At 42.2% G+C, this 11,265-nt stretch overlaps 1 protein-coding gene across 1 annotated transcript; it reads left to right on the forward strand.

The window, feature by feature from the left end:
• Window positions 1–7,515: 7,515 nt before the first annotated feature.
• On the forward strand, window positions 7,516–8,818 carry LOC143534906 (E3 ubiquitin-protein ligase PUB23-like). Its single transcript, XM_077029276.1, has one exon. The coding sequence runs from the start codon at window positions 7,516–7,518 to the stop codon at window positions 8,815–8,817; it is 1,302 nt and encodes a 433-aa protein (XP_076885391.1). The 3' UTR covers window position 8,818.
• The last annotated feature ends 2,447 nt before the right edge of the window (window positions 8,819–11,265 follow it).

An 11,265-nucleotide genomic window follows, 5' to 3' on the forward strand; every position in this document is an offset into this window, starting at 1 on the left:
CTTAAAAGCCTTCATTACAAATTTGAACTTTTACATGAAGCATTTTCTAAGTTGTGCCGCGTTCCACGAGCGCGGTATCTTTTTTCCATTCAAATCTTTTAAAGCGTACGCGCCTTTCCCCAAATCTTCTGAAATTTGATAAGGTCCCTCCCAATTGGGGGACATTTTTCCTGGGGGTATTGCGCGACTAGCTTCATTGTTTCGAAGGACAAAATCATTTTTCTTGAAGTGGCATTCTTTAACGCGCTGATTATAATATTTTTCCAGCTTTTTCTTGTATCTGGCTTCACTAATGATAGCCGCTTCTCTGCGCCCTTCAAGCAAGTTAAGGTCCAATCTTCTTTCGCGTTCGTTATCAGTTTGCTCATCATGAGTACCCTATGGGATGGGCATCCAATTTCTGCTGGGATCATAGCCTCTGTCCCATAGGTTAGGCTGAACGGGGATTCGCCATTGCTAGTTTTGCTTAATGTCCTGTGCGCCCACAGGACATTAGGTAACTCTTCGACCCAAGAATGGGATTCTCCCTCCAACCTTTTCTTCAGCCCATTTAGCAAACTTTGATTCGCGCGCTCCACTTGACCATTCCCCTGAGGGTGGTAGACGGATGTGAAGATTTGGTTGATGTGCAATTCTCTGAGCCAGCTTGATATCTTCCTGTCAGTGAATTGTTTGCCATTGTCGCTCACAATTTCCATGGGAAGGCCAAAACGGCAAATGATGTGGCTCCAGATAAATTGCTTCATCGCCTCAGCTGTGATTTTTGCTAGTGGCTTGGCCTCAACCCATTTTGTGAAATAGTCTATCGCCACTACCAAAAATTTCACTCGCCCTTGCGCTTGCGGCAGGGGCCCTACAATATCAATGGCCCATTTGTGGAAAGGCCATGCGGAGGTGACTGGAATCAAGTTGTTCTTTGGACGCATGGTGTTTGGCGCGTAGCTCTGACATGCCTTGCATTTTTGGATTTCTTTTAGCGCATCCAAGTACATGCCTGGCCAATAGTAGCCTGAGCTCATCGCCTTGGCAACCACCATGCGCGGGCCAGCGTGAATTCCACAGATTCCTTCATGAATCTCCCTAATCACATAGGTTGCTTCTTCAGCATCCAGGCACTTCATGAGCGGTCCAAGATAAGAGCGCCGATATAATGTACCATCAAGTAATTCATAGTTCTGTGCCTTGTGTCTTATCTTTCTCGCCTGTGCGCGATCGTCCGGTAACTTCCCCTTCATCAGGAATTCTGTTATTGGAGTTATCCAGGATGAAGGGGTTGTATGAATTACAAGGACCGATTGCGTTTGCACTGACGGGCTGCTCATTACCTCCACCCTGACATCTTTGCCAAAGTGATCAAAATTAGTTGATGCCATTTTACTCAACGCGTCAGCGGACTTGTTTTCGCTGCGCGAGATGTGTATTATTCTGAAGAAGTCAAACTGCTCAACGAGCTTTTTTGCCTGGTCTAGATACAGAGGCATTGTGTTCTCCTTGGCGTCATATAGGCCGTTGACCTGAGCAGCTACCAAGTAAGAATCAACATGCGCCTCTAGTCTTTTAACCCCAAACTTGCGCGCGATGCGCAGACCAGCCAGCAGGGCTTCATACTCAGCCTCATTGTTGGTACTCTTGAAGTCCAACCTGATAGCATAAGTATATTCACGATTATCAGGGTCCATCAGTTTGAGGCTTGCGCCGGACCCTTCGCTGTTGGAGGCTCCATCAGTGAATAGCCTCCAAACATCTTCTTCATCATTTGCTCGCGGAGGATCTACCTCGCGCTGAGCTTCTTCAATCTTTCCGTCTGGGATTTCCGTGATGAAATCCGCCAAAACTTGACCCTTTATCGCTGGACGGGGCTTATAAGTGATCGTGTGTTCACCTAATTCCAGCGCCCACTTTGTCAGCCTTCCGGAGAGCGCGGGGCGTCGCAAAACTTGCTGGATGTTGTAACCAGTCAGAACTTCAATAGGATGACCATTGAAGTATCTATGGAGCTTGCGCGACGCGTGTGTTAGTGACAAAACTAACTTTTCCATTATGGAATAGCGCGTCTCAGGGTCTGTGAGCACCCGACTCACATAGTATATCGGCGTTTGTATCCCCTTGCGATCCACCAATAATACTGCGCCGATCGCGCGGTCTCCAGCTGACAGGTACAATGTAAGGGTCTCGCCAGGAAGTGGAGCTGTGAGCGCTGGCAATTTAATGAGACATTCTTTTATCTCAGTGAAAGCTTGCTCAGCCTCAGGCGTCCACTTGAATTGGCTCTTCTTCAAACAGTTCCTCAAGGTGTTAACGAATGGAGTAGATTTGCTGGCGTGGTTCGCTAGGAACCTGTTGATTGACACCAATCTACCATTCAGCTTCTGAACCTCTTTCATGGTGGATGGTGAAGGCATGTCAAGGATGGCTTCCACCTTTTCAGGGTTCACCTTGAAACCATCCTTAGTGACCATTACACCAAGAAATTTCCCCTCTTCTGCGCCGAAAGTACATTTGCTCGGGTTGAGCTTCATGTTAACCTCCGTTAGGCGCTGAAGGGTTTCCTCGATGTCTTTGAGCATTTGTCTCTCCTCCCTGCTCTTGATCACCAAATCATCGACGTAGACTTCTAGATTTCTTCCGATTTGTTCACTGAAAACCGAATCCATAAGTCTCTGATAGGTTGCGCCCGCATTTTTTAAACCAAAGGGCATTTTTGTGTAACAAAAAACACCCTTGTCGGTTCTGAAGGCCGTCTTGTCTTCATCCTGTGGTGCCATTTGAATCTGGTGATAGCCTTTATAGGCGTCCAGGAAACATTTGAGCTTGAATGGCGCCACGGAGTCCACCTTTGCGTCGATGTTTGGGAGGGGGTAACAATCTTTCGGACATGCTTTGTTGAGGTCCTTGAAGTCAATACACATTCTCCATGACCCGTTGCTTTTCTTTACCATCACAGGATTGGCTACCCATGTCTGGTATCGAATTGGGCGGATGATGTTTGCGCGCAACAGGTCCTCCACTTGCTCATTCATGGCCTTCGCCTTTTCATCCCCCATGATTCTCTTTTTCTGTGCAATTGGCTCCACCGACTTAAACGTGTTAAGAGAATGTTGCGCCAAGTCTCGCGGGACCCCCGTCATATCGGAGTGTTGCCACGCGAAAACCGACGTGTATTTTGTAAGCAACTTTTTCATTCTCAATCTCGTTTCGTCTGAAATGGTAGCGCCAATTGTGACCGTTTGCTCTGGGAATTTTGGGTTTAAAATCCACTTCTCTGGCGCATTGTCAGCCATTGTAAGTTTCATTCTCCCTTCCCGCGGCGTGCTTGTCACTGCGCACAAATGATCGCGGTAAACAAATGCTACGCCTGTTGGTGTAGGGATCCCCAATGCGCCGTGCGCTGGCGACGGTACAGCATTAAATTGGGCAATCGTTCCCCTACCCAGGATCATATTGTGGCATGACGTGGTGGGCAAGACCAAGAAGTTGACAACTTCGGCTCGCTTGTGCTCATCATCCCCCATAGTTAGTTCAAACTGAATCTGGCCTAGGGGATGTATGATTTCATTTGAGACACCACAGATCGGTGCGTTCACAATTTCGAGCCGCGCTTGGTCTGCCGGGTCTAACTTTCTGAAACACTGCTCATACATAATGTCAGATTCGCTTCCAGTGTCCACCAGGACCTTTGACACCTCGTAATGAGCAATGTGTGTGGTAATGACTAGAGGACTGCTTATTGAAGGGCCTCCCCTGATTCTTGGGAAGATGACTTGCTGCTCGCGCCAATCTCCGTGAATTTGCGCGCTTCTCTTTCTTGACGTCTGCCCTTGTCGTCCCCCCTCAGCCACACAGATTCTTTTGTACTTCTTGCTGGCAGAGACTCCCTCCGGTTGCTCATCTTCTATTCTTTGGTTTTTTACCAAGTGAGCCAGCCTGCCCGACTTTACATCCTTCTCGATCGCATCCTTTAAATGATGGCATGCGTCGGTGTTGTGGCCCGGGGACCTGTGAAATTCACAATATTTGCCACTGTTTTGCGGTCCCTTGTAGTGTAGTTGTTTGGGAGGCTTGAATTGGACATTCTCAGTACTTAACACCTGTGAAGGTGTTTTAGTGAGGGGAGTCCATATTCTTGGCAGAGGTCTGCTGGGATCTCTGCCGCCCTCCCTCTTGTCACCCTCCCCGTGTTTACGAGCATCCTTTTGGGGCTGGGGTGAGCTTGGTTGCGCTTGTTTTTCCGCGGAAGAAAAACTTGTTGGCTGCAACCTGGACCATACAGAGTTCTGTTTGGCCCTCTTCTCTTTGCTGCGCGGTGATTCAGCCTGATGCGCTCTTTCTCTTGCCCTATCTTGGGCAATCTGTTTCTCATTTCTCGCGAAAACTCGCGATTCCTCCATTAACTTGGCCCACGTGGTGGGCATACCATCTTTGCTTACGAGAGCTCGTCGTAACTGATCACTGCGCGCGCCTTGTATAAAGGCCACGCGCAGGAGCTGCTCAGTTATGCCCCCGATTGCCAGGGACTCCTGATTGAAACGAGTGATGTAATCTTCAATCGTTTCATCATTCCTGCGTATGCAGTGCATGATGTCATCAGGATCGCGCGTGTGCCTGCGCTGCTGTACGAAGTGGGCTTGGAACTTTTCTAATAGTTCCTCGAACCCATCAATTTGCCCTGTCGGCAAGCTTTCGAACCATACCCGCGCAGCGCCCGTGAGGCAGCGAGCAAACATATGACACCATGTTGGCATCGTCCAGCTCTCTAGGTTTCCCGTGTTATAGAAACCCTGCAAAAAGTCATCTGGATCTGTTGTGCCATCATATTTGCCCAGACCACTTGGCATCTTGGTCTTGTGCTGGATGGGAGCCTGCGCGATGCGCGCAGTAAACTTTGAGTGTTTTACCAGGATGGCTGGTCTGTAGGGTGTGGTTACGTCAACTTGCCCTCTGACCGGTGGGCTGTATGGCATGTGCAGATCCAGATCTGCTCTGGCCCCAGGCGCCATGTTCACAGGCGCGCGTAGCTGCGAGCCTCCTGCATGAGTATCCCTTGTCTTCCTCATGCTATGCACTTCTTCATCACTGAACTCAGTGTGTGCAGTGTGAACAGAATGCCCTTCTTCCGGCACGCGCGGCCTTTTTGTAGGCTGCTTATCAATCGCTTGCCTTTGTGTTTGGTCGGCTAGCTTCTTCTGTTTGATCATTTCAGTGTACTTTTCCATCAGACGCCGCTGCTCATTTATGAGCCATTCATTCGGATCGTTTGCTTCATCTTCTGGACCCATTGGTCCTTTCAGCTTCGCGCCGGCCATATTTTGTAACGTGTGATCGTCTGGAGGAGTTTCAGTCTGGCCGTGAGGGGTTGTGACGAAGGGACGGTTGCTGGTGGTACGCGTAGAATCACGCGGAACCCTCAGAACCTGCTGTCCGTCGTTAACACCCTCACGTTCAATATCCTCCAGAGCTTGATCAACGTTACGAACTCCAGAAACCATGGTGATTGATTTTTTTTTTCGTAGATCTGGATGAGATCTGATTGCCGTTTGTAACAGTGGATGGCGCCAATGAAGAAACGTGGATCTACTCACTGGTAGCAGATCTACTTTCCTCGGGTATGATTAAACTGTTTCACCGATGGTTCCTTTGAATCCGTGTTCTTCCACCTACAAAAATGAACAGCGCCGTTACTTACCCCTCAGAAAGGGACAGAGGGGTCCTCTTTGGGGTAACCCTCCGGCGTGAGAATCAGTATCTTTGTGGGGAAGATAATAAAGTGTGAGTCAGTGAAATCTCAAGAGTATTGCTGAATCGCTGAATACTCTTGATTGTGTGACTGTGTGTTTTTCTGTAACTGACTGTGAGTGAATATAATTCAATATGATTGAATGTGATATCACTGCTTGTAACTGTCAATGATTGAGTGTGAATGAATGTGTCATCAAAGTGGAGTTGATGCTGTATTTATAGTGCTAGGGTTTCCACTGGCTGGGCTCAGCCTCGTTGGCCTCCTCCAATCGCACTGCGCCACGTGTCCTCTGGGACACCTGGCGCTTTCTCGTTGGTTGAAATCATATGGTAGCACATGTGTCATGCTGAGTTGTCGACCTTTTATTTGGCAGCTGTCAACATCAGCATATTCTTACTCCTTAAAAAGATGCCTTCTAGAAGAGTGTCTGACGTGCACAATCAAGGTTGCCCTGATCCTGATTTGGATAAGGACGAGGTTGATTATGTGCACGTGTGATATGCGCCCATCCTGAGGATGCGCGAAGTCTTCTTTTTATTCTCACGCACAGATATTTCATGCGCAGGTGTGATATGCACGAGCGTGTGATATGCGCCGCGCGCTGGTGCGCCACGCGCATATGTGACATGCGAGCATATGTGATGTGCAAGAGCATGCGATATGCGCGATGCGCCTGGGTTTTGGCTTTGTGCCTTCATAATGTCTTTATCTTGTGGGTTGACCCGCCTTGCTTGGTGTTGAGGCGGGCACATACCTCTTCAGTGTTCACCATATACTTTCTTCAATAGTTATATGCAAAATAATAATAATAATAATAATAATAATAATAATAAATACATTAATAACAAAGAGAACTCTAAAACAATAATATGTGATCACGAATCACGATCCTGCTAGTTTTTCTATAACAGGTTCTCATATAACTTTTTTTTAAATACAGTCTAAAATACATATATAATTTATGAAAATAATATTGTGAACTAATAAAGATATATTTAAGTTGTAACTTCTTGAAGCACCCTAATTTGCTATATATTTTCCTTCAAATGTCTTATCTTTTAGTCATATTCCAACAAAAAAAAACAGCTAAATATATAGATTTTGTCAAAATAGTTTAACTACATATATAAAATGCTCCTTGTGTTTATTAAAGTTTAAATCTAATATTTGTTATGTGAAATTATAAGTCGGTTTTGTTGACGAACGTGGTGGGGAAAATTAACGCCCTCGATTGGGTTTTTATTGGTGAAGAAACAATCAAACAGGACTCGGGAGGAACGCAGAGATTTCAAGTCGTAGGTTTTTTTTCCTGTGTTTTGGTTCTCTCGTTAATTTTTGGCGGTTGTATTTGTTGTAACTCGATATAGACGAGCCTTGCCTCGCCTATGTTTATATATATACACTTTAGTTGGTTGTTCAAAAAAAATGTGAAAATATTTATATAAGTGAGAATGATGTAACTAATGTTATTAGATTAGGAACAAGACTTATACAACCATACAATTTAATTTTTATAATTTCCAAGTAAAAATCAACCCTAGCATGTTCTTGTTGCTTACATGTTGTGCACTGTTATACGCATCTTTAATTATTCATTCACAATATTTGTATTTATAATTTGTATTTATATTTGACTTTGATTTTTCCTCTAGTGGACTTTTCACAACTATCCCACTTGTATTTCTGTATAACCATAAATATTAATATTATACATATATATTAATATTATACACACACACAAATATTATATATATATACACACACAAATAGCAAATTGTATGTTACTAATGTCAAACTCTCACCTAGCTACAATGGACATAGAGAGATCAAATATTCTTGATTTAGAAATGGAGTGTCCACAAGATTTTAGATGCCCTATATCCATGGAGCTAATGAAAGAGCCAGTGATCATCTCAACCGGTGTAACATACGAGCGAAAAAACATCGAAAAATGGTTATTTAGCTACAAAAAGAAGACATGTCCAGCCACAATGCAAAGCATACAAAACTTTGGTCTTACACCTAATCATACCCTCAAGAGACTCATTCTTGGATGGCAAAATAGTCATTCTACATCTACATCTACATCTACATCTTCTTCGTCCTCGCCTTCGCCTTCGTACAAGCGCGATGAAATGGTGGCATTGCTCAAGACCCTTGGGTCGAGTCCTTTTAAGGTAAATTGTTTAAAGAAAATTAAAGAAATTGTTGAGTTAGGAGATGAGATGAAGCTTGATTTTATATTATTAGGAGGGTTAGATGTGATTTTTCATTTAATTGTGCAAATATTAGTCGATTGTTCGGATTTCATGGTGTTTAGAGCGTGCGAGGAGGCGTTGGGTGTGGTTCAACATCTTCATATAACCGAAGAGCATGGTAAAGTAATCGAATTATTGTCGAAACCCGAATGCATGAAGTCCATGTCTATTATTCTTCAAAGGGGAAGTAAAGATGCTAGGGTTTACACAATAACAATATTTAAAAAGCTAGCAAAAGCCAATTTTGATTGGAGTTATGTTGTGAATGAACAAGGGATTGGTATGTTTAAATCCATGTTGGAACTCGCATCCGACGAGATTTCGATGAAGGCGAGTTCATCGGCTTTGCAAGTCTTGATAAAGATTTTGGATTCTTCGAAAAAAAGCCGGTCTAGGGCCATAGAGGCGGGTGCAATGTGTACCCTAATCGAGCTACTACCAGACTCGAACCGGTCCAAGTGTGAGAAAATATTGCATATAATTAAATTATTATGTGAATGCCCCGAAGGGCGTGTGGCATTCATCGAACACCGCCTAGGGATCGGTGCAGTATCGAAAAAAATGTTTAATGTGTCGGAGATGGCTTCAAAGATATGCGTGAAGATTTTTTCGTTAATATGTTGCTTCCACCCGACCGAGAGGGTTTTGGAGGAGATGATGGTCTATGGGGCGGTCAAGAAACTCGTCGTGTTGTTGCATATGAGTGGACCGTCGTCGATGAAGAACAAGGTGTTGGATATGTTCAAAAAACATGGTAATTCATGGAGTCGTTACCCTTGTTTTCCTAGTGAGTTGAAGGAATATTTGTGCTTGAATCGTTAATAATAATAGTAATAATAATAATAATAACTTTAGTAATTTACACAACATGTAAAAGTCCTATGGAAAGAAGTTATGAAAACTTAATAGTGTACAAAACATTAATTTACCACTACATGATGAGTTAATACACTATACTAATGGGGGATGGTGGATGTGGTGGCATCACTCATTACACATCCCACCCAATCAAATGGTGTCACATCATCAACCTCAAATCCATCATATGTGATGATTTTTTATTAGGGGTTGTGGTGGTGTGTGATGAAATTTTTTTGTTCTTGTTTTTTTTTTTTTTTTGCAAGATTAAAAGTTACAGAGATAAATAAATAAATAAAAACCGACAAAGAAATGGTTGATATAGGCCTCGTCACGTTTCCGCCAACTTAGCCGACTTTTATATCATTTTTATAGCATTCAAAAGTTCAAGGTTTAATTCGTAAATTATTCTAAATTCTGTTTAAAAGAAATGTAAAAGTTAAGAGGTTAAATGTGTAAATTGTATTTAAAATATAATAATAATAATAATAATAATAATAATAATAATACTAACAAAACCCACAGCACAACTCCTTCCCTGTTAATTTTCCGGCAATCCATCACCTTCGGTGACGGCTGCCCCCAACGGTCATAACCACCCCCCTCCCAACGGCTCTTTTTCATGGAATCAACCCTTCATCACGTGTGACACCCATCACGCAAACTCCCTTTTTTCAGCGTGACAAGGGGTGGCGGCGGTGTTGAAAAGCCCATCACGCGTGATGGGGAGGCCACCATACACCGCCCCATCCGCCCTAAGGTTTCGTTTGATATCAGTTACTTGTTTTAAATATTTGATGTTTAATTTCCTGTTGGTTTGAACTTTGAAACCATCTAATATTGTAATGTATGATTTGTTGATAGAAATATATTTATATAATTAGAATTACATGCAATGTATGATATAAAAATATATAAGGGTTTTGCTAGATTTTTGTTGTTTTGTGTAGTTGAGTCTTGAAAAATCTAGCGGTTGTCGGTTAAACAGTTAAAGCAATACAAATTTTCAGGATCAACATATCTAAGCTTTCACACAATCACTACTAAAACTACACGTTAAAAATTCAGTCATAGACAAAAAAAAATAAATAAATAAAAATTTATAGGACAAGAAATTTTCAAAGCTAACCATCGCTATATATTCATAAGATCTGGTCGGAAATTTTATACTATACTGACACTAGTACTAAAAAGAATTTCGCATATGACCCGACCCTATGCCACAAAGGTAGGTCCATCAGTAGTTAAAACACTCGTGAATACTATTTTATGGCAGGTGACGTGACGAAGTTTGGACGAGTTTGGGGGGGCTCAAATTTTGGGCCAAAAACAGGTAAATTTGCACTGCTTATATAAATTTTCGGACGCAAAATAGTCAATTTATACTACTACGAAAAAAAAACAGGGATGTTATCAGTGATGTGTTCCCAAGTTTAATAAATAAAAGAAAATAGGAACAATGAAATTATAAAAAGAATAGAAATATACAATGTAATTTTGTATTTTAAAATTCTAGTAAAAAAAGAAAATTAAGATTTTATATGTTTCCGAGCCAAAATTTTATGTTGTAAAAGCAGAACTTATGATGGTTTGGATAAAAAGTTATGGCAGTGCATGTGTGACGCCATCAGGGGTAAGAAGATATAATATTTTTGTTTTACTATGGTTTTAAATATAATAAAATAATGGAATGAAGGTTCTTAAAAGCATATGGGGTATATATTTTTTTCACATGAAGTGCATGGAGAGTTATTATTCTGATGGGAGTAGTTGGGCTGCAACCCAATATAGGCAGCCAATTGGGACCAATAATCACTAGAGTTGAGAGAGTTGACCAGATAAAATTAAATATCATGTTCAAACTTTGTGCACACAAGTTTTGATGGATATACAATTTATGATGGTGAGATATTAAATAAAATAGTCTAATTGTGACAGTTAAACTCACGCAAGTGTACAACCTAAGATTTATTATCACAAAATAATGTTCATCTACAATATAAGGTGTAATTTATTGTTAATTAGTTATTGGGGGAGGGGGGTTGGTGGTGGTGGTAGACGTGTTACGGAGTGGCTTAGGGCCGAAGAAAAATCATCTTGTATGGAAAAGCCACATCGTTCACCCTGAAGTTCAAAAAAAGAAATTGAATGATGTGGGAAGGAATTTCAAGAAGGAAGTGAGAAATGGAACTATTTTGATCGGAAACGGCACCCCAGATGAATTACGGAATAAGAGGGATGGTTGAGACGGTAAACCACTTCCACCACCCAATAAAGAAACAAGAAGAATGTTACAAGGGTATAAAATGTTACTAGGGTATAAAATGAGTGAAGTTATTTACAATGTTATTAGGGTATAAAGGAGTAAACCCACTTGTTAAACATATTTTATAAGTATACATAATCCTCACA

Source organism: Bidens hawaiensis, unplaced genomic scaffold, assembly GCF_021521415.1.
Source record: "Bidens hawaiensis isolate Kalapana, Puna unplaced genomic scaffold, B.hawaiensis_p1.1 tig00010382_1, whole genome shotgun sequence".
Lineage (NCBI taxonomy): Eukaryota > Viridiplantae > Streptophyta > Magnoliopsida > Asterales > Asteraceae > Bidens > Bidens hawaiensis.

Coding starts and splice junctions, on each gene's coding strand:
- LOC143534906 (XM_077029276.1), top strand. CDS start 7,516: ATGTTACTAATGTCAAACTCTCACCTAGCTACAATGGACATAGAGAGA.